Source organism: Trichechus manatus, unplaced genomic scaffold, assembly GCF_000243295.1.
Source record: "Trichechus manatus latirostris isolate Lorelei unplaced genomic scaffold, TriManLat1.0 scaffold00082, whole genome shotgun sequence".
Taxonomy (NCBI): Eukaryota; Metazoa; Chordata; class Mammalia; order Sirenia; family Trichechidae; genus Trichechus; species Trichechus manatus.
The window spans coordinates 11,525,727-11,543,858 of record NW_004444018.1 but is presented as its reverse complement, the minus strand read 5'-3'; the positions used below and the strand labels follow the sequence as shown (position 1 = coordinate 11,543,858).

At 39.6% G+C, this 18,132-nt stretch overlaps 1 protein-coding gene across 8 annotated transcripts in view; it reads left to right on the top strand.

Annotated features, from left to right (window-relative positions):
- The window catches only part of SLC35D2 (solute carrier family 35 member D2), a 100,786-nt gene that overhangs the window by 7,289 nt on the left and 75,365 nt on the right, over window positions 1–18,132 (top strand). For 7 of the 8 annotated variants that reach the window (XM_023735830.1, XM_004381334.2, XM_023735837.1 and 4 more), the window contains exons 2-3: window positions 9,611–9,644; window positions 13,843–13,929. In XM_023735830.1, the coding sequence (XP_023591598.1) occupies window positions 9,611–9,644; window positions 13,843–13,929 (121 nt within the window). Of the gene's footprint in view, window positions 1–7,783; window positions 8,225–9,610; window positions 9,645–13,842; window positions 13,930–18,132 lie in introns of those variants that run through there. The other variant, XM_023735834.1, reaches the window with a different exon arrangement.

Genomic DNA, 18,132 nt, shown 5'->3' with positions numbered 1-18,132 from the left:
ATTATTTATTTATATAATTTATTTTTGTTGTTGAGAATATACGTAGCAAAACATACATCAGTTCAACAGTTTCTATATGTACAATTCAGTGACATTGATTACCTTCTTTGAGTTGTGCAACCATTCTCACCCTTCTTTTCTGAGTTGTTCCTTCCCCATTGACATAAACTCACTGCCCCCTAAGCTTCCTATCCAATTTTTTGAGTTGCTGTTTTCAGTTTTATCCTATATAGATAGTTTTTTTTTTTTAAATTGTAGTTTAGATGAAGGTTTACAGAACAAACTAGCTTCTCATTAAACAGCTATTATTGTTTTGTGACATTGGTTGCCAATCCCACGACGTGTCAACACTCTCTCTTCTCGACCTTGGGTTCCCTATTACTAGCTTTCCTGTCCCCTCCTGCCTTCTAGTCCTTGTCCAGGGCTGGTGTGCCCCTTTAGTCTCGTTTTGTTTTATGGGCCTGTCTAATCTTTGGCTGAAGGGTGAACCTCAGGGGTGACTTCATTACTGAGCTAAAAGGGTGTCTGGGGGCCATACTCTCAGGGCTTCTCCAGTCTCTGTCAGACCAGTAAATCTGGTCTTTTTTTGTGAGTTAGAATTTTATTCTACATTTTTCTCCAGCTCTGTCCGGGACCCTCTATTGTGATCGCTGTCAGAGCAGTTGTTGGTGGTAGCCGGGCACCATCTAGTTGTGCCGGACTCAGTCTGGTGGAGGCCGTGGTAGTTGTGGTCCATTAGTCCTTTGGAATAATCTTTCCCTTGTATCTTTAGTTTTCTTCATTCTCCCTTGCTCCCGAAGTGGTGAGACCAGTGGAGTATCTTAGATGGCCACTCATAAGCTTTTAAGACCCCAGACGCTACTCACCAAAGTAAAATGTAGAACATTTTCTTTATAAACTATGTTATGCTAATTGAGCTAGATGTTCCCTGAGACCATGGTCTGCACAACGCTCAGTCCAGTAATTAAGCCCTTCAGGGAGTTTGGATGTGTCCATGGAGCTTACATGACCTTGCCTTGTACAAGTTATGCTAGCTTCCCCAATATTGTGTACTGTCTTACCCTTCACCAAAGTTACCACTTAGCTATTGTCCATTTAGAGTTTTTCCATCCCCACCTCTCCCTCCCTTATAATCATCAAAGATTGTTTCCTTTTGTGTGTAAACCTTTTCATGAGTTTTTATAGTAGTGGTCTCATACAATATTTGCCTTTTTGTGATTGACTTATAGATCCTATATAGATAGTTTTTAAAGAGCATAATGCTCAAGGCAGATATTCTTTACTAGTTAAGCTAAACTATTGTTTGGTTTTAAGAAGACTTCAGGGGATACTTTTGGTTTAAAATTTTAAGATTTCTCAGGGCAATACAATAGTTTCAGGGGTTCATCCAGCCTCCTTGGCTCCAGAAAATCTGAATTCCGTGAGAGTTTCAAATTCTGTTCTGCATTTCCCCGCTTTTGATCAGGATTCTTCTATAGAGTCTGATCAAAATGTTCAGTAATGGTAGCTGGGTACCATCCAATTCTTCTGGTCTCATGGCAAAGGAGGCAGTTGTTCATGGAGGCAATTAGCCACACATTCAATTTCCTCCTTCTACTCCTGACTGTCTTTCTTCCTCTGTTGCTTCAGGCAAATCGAAATCAATTGTTGTGCTTTGGATGGCCACTTGCAAGCTTTTGAGATCCCAGGCACTACTCGACAAGCTAGGAGGCAGAACAGAAGACTAACCGTGTTATTCTGCCAATTAACTGGAATTTCCCATGAAACCTTCAAATCAAGGAACCAGATACCATGAGATGTTTGGTTGTACATAAGCAGCCTTAGCAGCTGCTTTTTATTTTTGTCATTGTTGTAAACGTATCTATCACACAACTTTTGCCAATTCAACTTTTTATAGGTGTACAACTTATTGACAACACTTACAATAATTGGCTGTGCAACTCTACCCTTGATCAATACAATCTTTCCATCACCGTATACTGAAACTCAGTACTCCATAAGCAGTAACTCCCCTTTCCCCCCTTCCCTCCCACTCCTGTTTACCACTATAAACTTTGGTCTCTATACATTTGCCTTTTCTTGTCTTTTTATATAAGTGAGGTCATATGATATTTATCCTTTTGTGACTGAGTTATTTCACTCAGCATAATGTCTTCAAGTTCCATCCATCTTGTAGCATGTATCAAGCCTTCATTTCTCCTACTGGCTGAGTAGTATGAGCGTGAATTACTTTTTATAAATATGGGTCCATATTGTAGATGTTATTTATTTATAAATCATTTTCTTTAATAAAAAAATAAGAATTGGAAGAAAGGTGCTTTTATTTGTTTAATTAAAAAAAATTGTGCTTTAAGTGAAAGTTTACAATTCAGTTAGTCTCTCATACAAAAATTTATACATACATTGTTATGTGACCCTTGTTGCTCTCCCTGTACTGTGACAGCACACTCCTCCTTTCCATCCTGGATTTCACGTGTCCATTCAACCAGCTCCTGACCCTCTCTGCCTTCTCATCTGGCCTCTGGACAAGAGCTGCTCCTTTCGTCTCATGTATCTATTTGAGCTAAGAAGCCCACTCTTCACAAGTATCATTTTATGTCCCATAGTCCAGTCTAATCTTTGTCTGAAGAGTTGGCTTTGGGAATGGTTTTAGTTTTGGGCTAACAGAGAGTCTGGGGGCCATGTTTCCGGGGTTCCTCCAGTCTCAGTCAAACCATTAAGTCTGGTCTTTTTACTAGAATTTGAGTCCTGCACCCCACTTTTCTCCTCCGTCAGGGACTCTCTGTTGTGTTCCCTGTCAGGGTAGTCTTTGCTGGTAGCTGGGCACCATCTAGTTCTTCTGGTCTCAGGCTGATAAAGTCTCAGGTTTATGTGGCCGTTTCTGTCTCTTGGGCTACTACTTCCTTGTGTCTTTGGTGTTCTTCATTCTCCTTTACTGCAGGTGGTTGGGACCAGTTGATGCATCTTAGAGGGCTGCTGGCTAGCTTTTAAGATCCCAGACACCACTCACCAAAGTGGGATGCAGAACAAAATTTTTTGAGATCACCTAGAATTCCCTCCCCAAGTTTTTATTATGAAAAATTTCAAGCATAGAGAGAAATGGAAAGAATAGTAAATAAACACTCGTATACATACCATAGAGATACAACAGTTGTTAACATTTTGCTGTATTTGTTTTTTTTTTCTGAATCATTAAAAGTAAGTTGCAAACATCTTGATACTGTGCTCTGAAATACTTCACCATCCTCTCCTCAAATATAGACATTCTCCTACATGACACTATTGTTGCTCTTAAGAAACTTAACAGTAACTTTCTAAAATAATTTAATAGTGAATTCATAATTATCTCAATTGTCCCCAAGATATTTTTATGGTTTTTAATGTTTTTAATGAGGATTTGATCAAGATGCAATGCGTATAGTTACGTCTTTTAGCTTACTTTAATCTAGAATAGTCCCTCTGTCTCACCCCCTATCTATGATACTGACTTTTTGAAAAGCCTGGGCCAGTTGTTTTGTATAAAGTCCAACATTTTAGATTTGTCTAATTTATTCTTTGTAGTCTTCCAGAAATTATTTTCTCTCTATCTCCTAACTGCAAGTTAGGTCTTAAGTCTTGATTATATCCAGATTAAACATTTCTGGCAAGATTACTTCATAGCTGTCCCTGTGAACTTTATATTGCATCATATCGGGTTGTTTCACCATTAGCCCTGCTGGCCGAGTTGGAAGGTATTTTTAAGGTGAGGATGGCAAGTTGCATGTACATATAAAATTTAATTTTAACTGAACTGAATGGAAGAAAGCAGAATTGGAGTTCAAATGAAAGAGTTGTTGACTTTCAAGTATATGTTTCTTCACTACAAGAATATTTCTTAAAGATCCCTTTAAGATTAAGAGGTCATGAAAAACATTGAGAAGTGGAAATTATTATGTTTATTTTTTGAACCCATTTTTCCATTTTGCCTAGTATGGCCTCCCTGCCATGAAAGATGAGGACTCTTGTAAACTGCTCCCCATTTTCCTTCACTCCACATCTTGTTCTATAACATAACATTGGTTGTTGTTGTTAGCTGTCATCGAGTTGGTCCCTGAGTCATGGTAATCCTGTGGACAACGAAATGAAATGCTGCCTGGTCCTGTGCCATCCCCATCATCAGTTGGGGATTGGATCGTCATGATCCATAGGGTTTATATTGGCTTATTTTCTGAAGTAGATAGCCAGGCCTTTCTTCCTAGACCATCTTAGTCTGGAAGATCCGCTGAAACCTGTTGAGCATCGTAGAAACACCCAAATCTCCACTGACAGACTGGTGGTGGCTACTATGCATAAGGTGAATTGTCTGGGAATCGAACCTGAGTCTCTTACATGGAAGACGAGAATTCCACTACTGTACCACCAATGCCCCCATAACATACTGTTGTGTAATTATGATCCCATAGTTGATACAAGATCTAAATGGATACAGTGATCAGCCACAGCCCTTTTACCACAAATTCTCCATTCCCAAGGTTATTATTTTGATTTACCTACTGTTATGGATTGAGTTGTGTCCCCCCAAAATATGTATTGTAAATCCTAACCTCTATGCCTGTGGTTATAATCACATTTGGGAATGAGTTGTCTTTGTTATGTTAATGAGACAAGATTAGTGTAGGTATGTCTTAAATCTCTTTTGAGATGTAAAGAAGATTAAGCAGTCAAGAGAAGGAGAGATGGGGGAAGATTGATGCCAAGCCACATGGAGGTCTCCAAGGAACCAGGAAACAAGCTGGACCTTCCCCTAGAGCCAACAGAGAGAGAAAGTCTTCTCTTAGAGCTGACACCCTGAATTCAGACTTCTAGCCTCCTCAACCATGAGAGTCCCTGGAGAAGGACATCATGCGTGGTAAAGTAGAGGGGCAGCAAAAAAGAGGAAGATCCTCAACGAGATGGATTGACACAGTGGCTGCAGTAATGGGCTCAAGTATCACAATTGTGAGGATGGTGCAGGACCAGGCAGTATTTCATTCTGTTGTACATAGGGTCGCTATGAGTCGGAACTGGCTCAATGGCACCTAATAACAACAACAACAAACTGTGAGAAAATAAATTTCTGTTTGTTAAAGCCATCCACTTGTGCTATTTCTGTTATAGCAGCTCTAGATAACTAAGACACCTCCTAACTGATGGGATTCCATTGTCAGATAGGTTTTTGTTTTTATTTTTAACAGAGAGATCATGGCGGCTGTATTAATCTTGTTGAGCATTCTTTAACAGATATTTCTCTAACAATGTGCTTTTACATCTTAAGATTCAATATTTTCTTTTCCCCATGTCAGAGAAACTTACTTTTGAATCCATCTTCTTCTCTCTCCATTGAGTTCACATCAGGCATAGCCATTAGTCTTATACAGTGTTGTTTATCTCTCTTCCATATCTGTTAATCTTTTAGAGCCTAGTAGCTTTAGTTTGTCTTTTTCTGCTGCAATCACTATGATTACCCCAAAGTTGCAAAATCAGTTTTCTACACTGTCTATTTCGTTCCTTGTTGTTTCTAAATGTATTTATTCAAATGGCAGTTTTATTTTATTTTGTTCCTTAACTGGTTTTCATCTCATTTTACTTTCATTGTCTCAATGTTGAACTCTTGTTTTACTCTTATTAAAGTGTTCTGTAGGCTTAAACAATTATGAAGAAGTCCTTCTCTTCCGTGTGTTATATTTTCTCCTAGGCTGGCCTTTTCGTCTATCTTCTGTAAGGTGTTGTTGTTGCCATTTATTGTTTATTTTTATATTGTTGTCTGGAGCCCTGGTGGAGTAGTGGTTAAGAGCTTGGCTGCCAAAAGGTTGGCAGTTCAAATCCACCAGCCACTCCTTGGAAACCGTGTGGGGCAGTTCTACTCTGTCCTATAGAGTCGCTATAAGTTGAAATTGACTCAATGGCAACAGGTTTGTTTTTTTTTGTTTTATTGTTGTCTTGTTTTGCTTAACGTTGTAGGTTGTAGTCTCTGGGAAGCAGGCTGTGAAATGAGATTTGTGTGTAGGAATTGTGTTGGGGTGTGTTCTTGGGATCAACTCCTGTGGGGGAGTGAGGGAAGCAGGATTAGGCAGAGGGAGAAGTTGGGCTGTGATGCAGTAACAACAAAGGCCTGAGCCCAGGGGCTCTGGAGCTGGGATGGCTCTACAGAGTTGTCCCGAATTGAGGGCAGGGGCCCTGGCCTTTGTAACACCGCGCAGACTAGCCATTGGAATGCAAGCTGTTCTCAGGGAGGTGGTGTGATATTGGAGAAGCAGTCTTCTTCAGCTGAGGACACTGTCAGCAGCTGGGGAATGAGTGCTTCCAGAAGCGGATATCTGGGAGACATAACCCAGCATCTGCTAGAGTTAATTTTATTCTCATGGTGGTACTGCCCAGACATTTATTCTATTTGTTCTGATAGGGTAGGTTGGTGCTTTTTTTTCTTCTTACCCTCTCTGAGGTAGATGTGTTTTCCCCTCTGATTTACAAACTGAGGGCTGAGTTTTTTGTGATATTTCTACTTTTTACTGGTCTGAGAGAATGACTGGAAACCCTAGTGGCATAGTGGTTAAGAGTTCGGCTGTTAACCAAAAGATTGGCATTTCAAATCCACCGGCCGCTCCTTGGAAATCCTATGGGGCAATTCTACTCTGTCCTATAGGGTCACTTTAAGTCGGAATTGACTCGACAGCAGTGGGTTTGGTGTTTTGGTTTTGAGAGAGTGACCGAGAGCCAGCACAGGGTTGGGTGATGGATGAGCTGGTTGAGGTGATGTGCTGCCTTGCTAAATATGGTGTGAGATAGGGGTTGGGATTCTATATCCAAATTACCCGGCACCATTTCTTGAAATACCATCTTTTCTTCACTGCTCTGCAGAGTCACTTTTGTCATAAATCAGGTGTCCTTATAGTTGTGTATCTGTCCCAATTTTCTATTCTGTGTCTTTGTCCTATTGGACTGTCACTGGGCAAATATCATATTGTCTCATTTGTTTAAAATGAATTCTGATACCCAGTAGAGTCATTCCTCCAACTTTGTTCTTCAAGATTGTCTTGGCTAATTTTTGCTCTTTGCTTTTCCATTTAATATGAGAATCAGCTTGTTGGTTTCCACAGAATACCTGCTGGTATTTTTATTGAGACTGTATGACTCTATGACTCTAGATCATTTCAGGGGTAATGACCTCACTACAATATTGAGTTACCAATCCATGACCTCTTTGGCACTTAACAATTAACTTAACAAAAAGGGACCTTATAGACCTCTCTCCTCACCCCGACTTAAAATAGTTAATACATCTCAATGCAAATTAAAATAGGGCCTTCAAGGCAAAGATGTCACCTTGAGGATGAAGGTGTGCCTGACCCAAGCCATGGTATTTTCAGTCACTTCATAATGCAAGCAAAAGCTGGACTATGAATAAGGAAGACTGAAGAAGACTGAAGGCCTTTGAATTATGGTGTTAGTGAAGAATCTTGAATAAATCATGGACTACCAGAAGAATGAACAGATCTGTCTTGGAAGAAGTGTAGTCAGAATGCTCCTTAGAAGCAAGGATGGCGACAAGACTTTGACTCACATACTTTGGAAGCATGTTATCAGGCGGGACCAGTCCCTGGAGAAGGACGTCATGCCTGGTAAAGCAGAGGGTCAGTAAAAAAGAAGAAGACCCTCAATGAGATGTATTGACACAGTGGCTTCAACAATGGGCTCAAGCATAGTAACGATTGTGAGGATGTCTGAGGACCAGGCAGTGTTTCGTTCTGTTGTACATAAGGTCGCTATGAGTCGGAACCAACTTGATGGCACCTAACAACAACAGTAAGACCCTATTTAGAGAAGGGGTGATTATCCCTACTGTTTCTCCATCCAACAGCCCAGTTTTGGTTTTTAAACCTGAAAAGAATAAATGACACCTCATGATGGATTATTTCAACCTTAATGCTGCAGTCTCACTCATTAAGGCCCGATATTATACTCAATATTTCTGAAATTGCTCACTATCTAATCAGTAACTGGTAAAAACTTTGGAGTCATAGATTTGGATCATATGTTGTTTTTAATGTCTATTTCAACAGCCTTTCAGCTTCAATTTGCCTTCACCTTCAAAGGGAAATAATATGCCTTGGCCTGATTACTCATGGGATATCTCAGCAGCCTTCCCATTGTACACAATCTTTGCAGGCAAGATCTTAACCACATCCAACTTTCTCCAGTAGCACAGGTATGACATTACATTGACGACATCCTCCTTTGAGGAGATTTATTTGACATACTCATTTAGGACATACACATACTCACAAAGGAGCTCACAAAAAGGGGAAGGGCTATTACCCCTCACATATTAAAAGGCTCTGCCATCTTGGTTAAATTCCTGAAAATTATTTAGTAAGCAGGCGGCTTCAGTCCTGACACTGTCAAGAAACAGCTACTGACTCTCTCTGTATCCACAATATTTAAACAAGTCTGACATCCTTTAGGGCCATTTGCGTATCTTCTTTGGGAAATGTCATCTCAAACCCTTTCTCATTTTTAAATTGGGTTATTTGTCTTTTCCTTACTGAGTTGTAAGAGTTCTTTTTATGTGCTGAATACAATTCCCTTATGAGATATATGATTTTTAAAAATTTTCTCCCAGTTGAGGGTTGTGGATTCCGCCTCATAGCAATCCCCTGTACAACAGAAGGAAACACTGCCTGGTCCTGCACCATCCTCACAATAGTTGTTATGTTTGAGTTTGTTGTTGCAGCCACTGTGTCAGTCCATCTCGTTGAGGGTCTTCCTCTTCTTTGAAGACCGTCTGCTTTACCAAGCAACAGGGTTGTGTCTTATCTATGGCTAGCTGAGGTTGGGTGCAGTTTTGCGAGGTATGTAAAGCAGGCAGGCTCTAAGTGACTGAATCTCTGCTTATTTGGGCTATTTTAAAAACAGTTGGATGTATACAAATTTGAGTTTGGCGCCAGTAGGTTTTTTTTGGGCTAATGGGCCTCAGCTTGCTGTAAAGAAGTAAACTACAAACTACGTGAGATCAATATACAGAGGTCATCTTTGCCTCATTTGTATAAAACAGTGCCTAAAACACAGGTTTATTTTTATCATAGGACAAAAAGCCTGCGGAGAGGTGTTTTAGTTGCTTACTGACGCTGTACAGAAATCTTGCACTGTTGATTACTGCTCTTTCTTGTGCTTGTTGCCTCATGGAAGCAAGATGGCTTCGGTAGAAAACTCCAGACATCATGGCTGTGCTCAAACCATGAGAAAGAGAAAAGTTTTGTCTCCACAACTGCTCCTTTTATCTGGAAGCCAGCTATCTATCCTGAACCTGCTCTTCCACCTGCAGCTGCCTCCTTTTGTTCCATGGGGTTGAACTGGGCCAATCCACAGTCTGCCTTACAGGGAAATAGAAACTTGCCAAGTTTAGCAATGATAACTTTACAAAATAAAAAATAAATGAACAAATGAAAAATGAATAAATTTGATGTTAAATTTTCATTGTCTAAGACTGAAAAAAAGTCTAAGACCTTTCAATAACCCATGCCCTTATGTATCATGACTGTCTTCAAATTTTTATAAGTTGCTAAAATTATTTGTTTTTCTATGTTTCTTGTAGTTTTCCGTCACCAATTGTTCTTGGAATTGGACAGGTAAGTGAAAAATATAAATTTGCCTCCTAGTTAGTTAATGGTTAGTGTAGATGATGAAATTTTAAGTGCTTTTGTTTAAGACTGTGGTTTACGAATTTATCCAGATGGCAGAGAAGCTGAGGATCATGGTACTCTTTGTAGAACAACATAAAATAGTGACACATCTTATTTCATCCTACAATTTGGGAACAATTATATTTGTGAGTGTCTTAGTTTCCGCATCTGCTGTAACACAAATACCATAAATAGGTGACTTTAAAGAATGAAAATTTATTTTTCACAGTTCTGGAGGCTAAAAGTACAAACAAGGGTCTTGACTGTTTTGATTCCTTCCTTGCTGGCACTGGGTGTTCTTTGGTTTCTTAGCAATCCTCACATGTCATTTGTCTTCCCAGTATGTGCTGACGTCTGTGTCTAATCTGCTCTTTTTGTAACTCAGAAGTGATTAGGTTTAGGACACACCCTACATTGATATGGCCTCAGTAACATAACAAAGAAAACCCTATTTCCAAACCTGATTACATCCGTAGGAAAAAGGTTAGAATTCCAACAAAAATTTTGGGGGGACAAAAATCAATCCATAACAATGAAGGGGGGAATATTTCTTTTAAATTTAAGTTCCTTAATTGGATTTAGAGAGCAGTGGTGGCTCAGTATTAGAATTCTTGCCTTCCACGCAGAACATCTGGGTTCAATTCTCAGCCAATGCACTGCAAGTTTAACCACTAGCCATCTGTCAGTGGAGGCTTGTGTGTTGCTATGATGTTGAACAGGTTTCAGTGGAGCTTCCAGACTAAGACAGACTAGGAAGAAAGGCCTGGCTCTCTATTTCAGGAAATCAGCCAATGAAAACTCTGTGGGTCACAACAGTCAGATCCCATTGTGCCTGGGGTTGCCATGAGTCAGGGGCCAACTCAATGGCGGCTAACAACAACAATTGGATTTAATTTCTCTAAAGCAAGAGGCCACAAGCCTCAAAGTCTCCAAGGCCTGGAGGGTAACAAATGAATGGATTGGGGGAAGGGGCAGGGTGGGACAGGACAGAATACTTGCTGCACTTGAAGGGTGTGCTTGACACTTAGTTTAAGCCATTGTTGCCTGATAGGAAGAGGGATGGGGAGATGAGGTGGGGACCCACTATACCCTTACTATCAGAACTCCTAATTTTTTTCAAGACAAGGAGGACATCTGAAATTTTACATTGAATCTCCCAATTTGTAAATGCTGGCAACCAGTTTAGATTTTTATAAAACTCTTTATGGGCCAAACAAAACATCTTTGCACTTGCCTTCTTCAGTTTGTAATTTTTCCTCTCAAGTACAAGAGTGAGCTTGGGTACTCTTTCAAACTAAGCCCATTTACCTGTTTCTGGAATTTCCCATTAACATTAATTTGTGACTTGTTTATTCTTTTGGTCGTATGTTGCTGGTTTACAGCAGATAAACCGTTAAGCAGTAACAGGTGCCAAAGAGTGTGTTTTGTTTTTGCTTAAGTTTAAAGGAGAAAAAGCTTAAAATTAAGAAAATTTTATCAGTTAATTACATTTTTAATTGTAAATTTGGAAAAGACTGTCATTGATATGCTTTTTTAGCTACAAAGGTGCATAGTTCGAGAATGCTGATTTTAAGTGATAATAAGAAGGGGGGATTCTTATTATAGACATGGGTTGAGTAAATCACTAAAGAGAATTTATGTGATATTTTAAGAATCTGATTTTACATTGTCATTGTAAGAAAGTCTGTGAAGTATATTGATCTTTCAATAATGCCATATTCTGGGAATTATATAAAAATGGTAAAATTAAGCATGTTGGTAAAAAAAATTGAAATATGATTCAATGTGAAAAATTAATATACTCTGAAGGTTTTTATATAGTGAATTCAAATATTTATTTTTAATTTTTATTTAGCCACAGTAAAGTTTCCCCACTATTGTACTGAATTTAGCCCTCTGGATCTAACATAAGGAGCCCTGGTGGCATAGTGGAAACCCTGGTGGTGTAGTGGTTAAGAGCTATGGCTGCTAACCGACAGGTTGGTAGTTCAAATCCACCAGGTGCTCCTTGGGAACTGTAGGGGGCAGTTCTACTCTGTCCTATATGGACTATGAGTTGGAATTGACTCGACGGCAATGGGTTCTTAATGGGTGGTGTAGTATTTAAGAGCTTGTCTGCTAACCAAAAGGTCAGCAGTTTGAATCCACCAGCTGCTCCTTGGAAACCCTGTGGGGCAGTTCTGCTCTGTCCTGTAGGGTCTCTCTGAGTTGGAATCGACTAGATGGCAACGGTTTTGGTTTTTTCGTTTATCTAATACAAACTACTGCCTTTTCTGTGACCTTTGACTATTAAACTCAGCTGTAAGATCAGAGAGGTACTTGCATGTAGAATAATGTAATTCATACTTAGTTCTTTTTATCCTTTTGCTCATTGGTCATGAAAACAAAACTGGGGAACAGTGTGAAGGACTTAGTTGCCTAGAAGTATTTTCAACTTATTTAAAAATAAACCATTATTCTGGTTAATGTTTTGCTACTAAGTAACTTTTTGCAACATCATTTTAGGAAGAAAAAAATCACAGCAAGGAAACAATACATGTCCTTAAGGTCAAAAAATATATTACCATTATGTTTCAATGTAAAAATATATAGAAAAAAGCATTTGAAAAGATCACAGTGAATATGTGATAATGTGCGCTTTGTAATTATGAAGGCAGATAAATTCACTTCAACCTACTGGCTTGTACTCAATTAAATTAAAGCCTTTCTGACTGACAGTTTGTGAGGGAAGAGGCCAGTTAGACCTAATTTTAAAAGTCTGAATTGTAGAATATTTTAAATAAGCGTTAGTATAGTTCTTTAAGTATGTATTTATAAAGTGAGGTATAAATACAAACTACAGTTTTAATTCAGGATGTGCCGAGTTATTGAAGCTTGTAAACTCATTAAGAGCAAACTTTAAGATTATAATCATGTGGAGTGAATCCTTAAAATTTTCTGTCCTAATATGGGAAAATTGACTAAGTTCTAAAATTTGCATAGGAAGAGGATATTTTAAACTTTTTTATTCCATAATAATATGGAATATTTCTAACATATCTGATTTACTCTAGATTAATAGGATTTGAATGAGACATTTCTGCAGTACTGACTAGACTGAAGAGAAAACTAAATCTCTTTTTGAAATTTATTCTCTTAATTTGCCTTCTGTATTATGGAAATATTGGACATTAAAAAAAGTTGTGTTTACTGGAAGGACACACAAGAAATGATGAATGTGGTAATCCATGAGGAGGTAGAAGTGGGGCAGACAAGGACAGGTGTGGGAATGCAACATCTTAATTCATAGTGTGACTACATTGCTCCAGTTTTTGAACTATGTAAACGTATTATCTGTTCAAAGCAAAAAAAAAAAAAAAAAAAAAGCAATATAAAGAGAAAAAAATAGATGAAATACAAACTGAGAAAAATATTTGCAACAGGTGTCACTCTCTAAGGGATAATTTTTTTTTCTCCTGCTGTAATTTTTTATTGTTATAAAAATATAGATAACGCAACATTTGCTAATTCAACATTTTTCACATGTACAAGTCATTGAGACCAACTACATCAATCATGCTGTGCAATCTAAGGGATAATTTCTAAAACCATTTATATATGTATATATATAAACTTTGATAACTTAGTAAGAAAAAGGCATATTTCTCCTTAGAAAAAGATGGGTGAAGAAAATGAACAAGCAGTTTATAAAATAGAAATTAAAAAAATTATGTTTATTCTTGTCTCTGCCCCACCCTCACTTTGCGGGGGGAAGGCTCCTGATGAGAAGTGTGGCCATGTGATCAGTATATGGGAAGGAGGTCCAGGAGCAATTGGTGGCCTCACCAACTGTGGGTACTCTGGTCACTCTCCAGAACACCATTGTCTTTCTCTCACTGTTTCCTGAACCCCTGGAGATAATGTGTATGTGTGAGTCTATCTGATGATGTACTTTTGTCTGTAAGTTCTGGTGGAGTCCATATAGTGGCAAGAAAACAATTTTAATACGCCAAGAAATAGTTATTTTTTTCCTGGAAGCTGGAAAATGAATTTTTGGTTTGTTATATTTGTTTTTGATGACTCTGTTTACTTCTGATGATGCTTTTGCATCTCTAGCAATCTTTCCAGATATTTTGCTACAGTTTCTCTCTCCCTCTTTCTTTAGATGGCAGCCACCATAATGATACTGTACGTGTCCAAGCTAAATAAAATAATTCACTTTCCTGATTTCGACAAGAAAATTGCTGTAAAGGTATGTGATGAAAAGGATATATAACTATGATAGAAGATGTGAAAATACTATGGAATTACAAATTGATTCAGAGTAAAGTGTATACATATTGTCCTTGTTTGCACTGGGTGATGCTGTTAGGTGCCGTTGAGTTGGTTCTGACTCATATTGACCTCACGTAAAACAGAACTTGAGGTCTCTATATAAAAAGAAATATATAAAAGGAATAAAAGGAGTCAAACTCTATTCTTCATATGAAGAATATAAAAGAAATCAAACCCTATTCTTCTGTATATTGCTTCTTTCACTTAATATGATGGTAAGGTTCATCCATTTTGTTGTGTGTTGTTATTGTTGTTAGGTGCTGTGGAGTTTGTTGTGACTCATAGCGAAACTATGTACAACAGAATGAAACACTGCCCGGTCCTGTGCCATCCTCACAATCGTTGTTATGTTTGAACCCATCATTGCAGCCACTGTGTCAATCCATCTTGTTGAGGGTCTTCCTCTTTTTCACTGATCCTCTACTTTACCAAACATGATGTCCTTCTCCAGGGACTGATCCCTCCTGATAACGTGTCCAAAGTATGTAAAATGAAGTCTTGCCATCCTTGCTTCTAATAAGCATTCTGGCTGTACTTCTTCCAAGACAGATTTGTTTGCTCTTCTGGCAGTCCATGGTATATTCAATATTCTTTACAAACACCATAATTCAAAGCCATCAATTCTTCTTCAGTCTTCCTTATTCATTGTCCAGCTTTCGCACGCATGTGAGGTGATTGAAAATAGCATGGCTTGGGTCAGGCCCACCTTAGTCCTCAAGGTGACATCTTTGCTTTTAATTGTTGTGTGTAGCTGTGATGGTTGAGAGTGTGTGTCAGCTTGGCTGGGCCATGATTCTAAGTGTTTATATGTGATCACTCCCATGACTGAATGTACTGTGAGTAGCCAATCAGTGGAAAGGGAGTTTCTCTGGGGGTGTGGCCTGCCTCTGAATATAAGCAGATGTTCTGGCTTTTTGCTTGCTCTGGATCCTGCAGCTGCCTCCTGTTTGCCTGACCTCCGGTTCTTGGGACTTGAGCTGTCAGCTTATCTGCCGAACTTGGGATTCGTCGATCTTCATAGCCTGTGAGTGGGAGCCCTGCTCTCCGATCTGCTGATCTTGGGCTTGCCAGCTTCTGTATCTACGTGAATTGGGAGAGGCCTCTACACTGATCCACAGACTTGGGACGTTCTAGCCTCTATGATCATGTGAGCTGTTTCCTTGATATAAGTCTCTCTCTATATATATTTATATGCTTTACTGGTTTTGCTTCTCTAGAGAACCCAGCCTAAGACATTTGGTACCAAGAGTGGTTCTAGAGAAACAAAATTGTAAGGATGAGTTTTCTGAATTGGTTCTCAAGTCTGGTTAGTCTTAAAGATGTTGATGACTCTGCATCCAGCAGTAACGAGGGCACTGCTAGTCCATGGCATGAGGTGGCAATACAATTACACAAAATATCACCACCAGTAAATCAGGTATTGGTGAAAGGCAAGGCTTGGGGTGAACACATGTGTGATATCTTTCTACAGCTTTGTCAGAATGAGAAGTGTAAGGAAGCTGGTTGGTTTGTCCTGCTTTCACTAGACAAACTGGTGGAAGAAAGAAATGCGCTCAGGGCTTCAGAGTTAAAGCTCAAGTGCTGCATACATGACCTGAAGACTTCCACTTGTGCTCTGAAAGAAAGCCTTATTGTAGTAACAGAGCTGAAATTGCCGAAAACCAAACCCAGAGTCTTATTGTAAGAGTGGCTGAGTTACAATGCCAGCTCAATTGACAACCTTGAGAGGTATCTGAAGTTAAAGTAAGGGCATTGATTGGGAAGAAATGGGATCCTGAATCTTGGGATGGGGACGTATGGGCTGATAATCAGGAAGCTAAGGACACTGAGCCCCTAAATTCCATTGAATCAGTCCTGCCAGCAGAACCAGTCCCAGCTGAAGAGATTATTTCATGTTTGTCTGCTAAACCATGCTGCTCAGAAAAACCGTTAGCCCCTCCACTCCCATTCTGGCTTCTAGACCTATAACAAGGCTTAAGTCCCAGTGAACCCCAAAAGGTGAAGTACAAAGTGTGACCCAGGAGGAGGTACGTTACACTCCAAAAGAACTACTTGACTTTTCTAGTATGTACAAACAAAACCTGGGAAATATGTGTGGGAATGGCTATTAAGGGTGTGGGATAATGGTGCAAGGAACATAAAGATGGATCAGTCTGAGTTTTTGATATGGGTCCACTAAGCACAGATTGTTCATTCAGTGTTTCAGCTCAAGAAGTTAGGAAAGAATCTAATAGTTTATTTGGTTGGGTTGCTGAAGCATGGATTACAAGGTGGCCTACACTAAATCAAGTTGAAGTGCCAGAGCTGCCTTGGTATAGTGTAGAAGAAGATATCCAAAGGCTTAGGGAAATAGGTATACAAGAGTGGACTTATCAAGTTAGACCGCAGACCCACACATGGAGTGCCCAGAGGACACACCTTTTACCACAACTGTGAGGAACAAATTTGTGAAGGGAGCTCCAGCATCCTTGAAGACTCCTGTGATTGCTATTTTATGTAAGTCAGATTTGACAGTGGGAGCTGCCCTAACTGAATTAAGACACCTAACTACCATGGGGCTGAAGGGACCCCTTGGTGGTAGGGGCCAAGTGGTGGCATTTAATCGACAAAGACAAGTGGGCATGGTTACTGTAATGGAGAGAAAAGTCAAAGCAGTAATTAGAATAGTCTGAGTCATATGGATTTATGAGATTGGCTACTTAGCCATGGTGTCCCTAGGAGTGAAATAGATAGGAAATCTACTAAATGTTTACTTGAGCTGTACAAACAGATGAATTGTAGATCAGGTGAACAGCAGTCTAACTCAAATCACCAGAATAGAGAGTCACCGTCCTTCAATCAATTCCCAGAATTGAGCAAGTTTGAAGACCCACAACACCTTAAATGAAGGGGAGGCCAAGTCCCCTTGAGGAAGGACTCTAATACACTGCCAAAAATTTTTACTGTTAATCTTTTTCCCAGCCTTCCCCAAAGGGATCAATGGCCTTTTATGAGAGTAACTGTTCACTGGGGAAAAGGAAATAATCAGACTTTTTGGGGATTACTGGATACTGGCTCTGAACTGACACTAATTCCAGGAGACCCAAAACGTCACTGTGGCCCACCATTCAAAGTGGGGGCATATGGAGGTCAGATTATTAGTGAAGTCTTGGCTCATGTCTGTCTCACAGTAGGTCCAGTGGGTCCCTGAACCCATCCTGTAGTGATTTCCCTAGTTCCAGAATGCATAATTGGAATAGATATACTCAGCAACTGGCAGAACCCCCACATTGGATCCCTGACAAATAGAGTAAGGGATATTATGGTAGGAAAAGCCACGTGGAAGCCATTAGAACTTCCCCTACCTAGGAAAATAGTAAACCAAAACCAATACTGCATTCCTGGAGGGATTGCAGCGATTCCTTGAAGGATGCAGGGATGGTGATTCCTACCATATCCCCATTCAACTTGTCTATTTGGCCTGAGCAAAAAAAAAAACAGATGGATCCTGGAGAATGACAGTAGATTATTGAAAACTTAACCAGGTGGTGACTCCAATTGCAGTTGTTGTTCCAGTTGTAGTGTCACTGCTTGAGCAAATTAATACATCTCCTGGTACCTGGTATGTAGCTATTGATCTCGCTAATGGCTTTTTCTCCATACCTGTTTCAAAGGACCATCAGAAGCAGTTTGCCTTCAGCTGGCAAGGCCAGCAATACACCTTCACTTGCCTACCTCAGGGCTACATCAACTCTCCAGCCCTATGTCATAATTTAGTCCGCAGGGAGCTTGATCGCCTTTCCCTTCCACAAGACATCACACTGGTCCATTATATTGATGACATTATGCTTATTGGACCTAGTAAGGAAGAAGTGTCAATGACTCTGGACTTACTGGTAAAATATTTGTGTGTTAGAGGGTGGAAAGGTAATCTCCCAAAATTTAGGCACCTTCCACTTCAGTGAAATTTCCAGGGGTCGGTGGTGTGGGACATGTTGAGACATTCCTTCTAAAGTGAAGGATAAGTTATTGCATCTGGCCGCTGCCACAACTAAAAAGGAGGCACGATACTTAGTGGGCCTCTTTGTATTTTGGAGGTGACATATTCCTCATTTGGGTGTGCTACTCTGGCCTATTTATC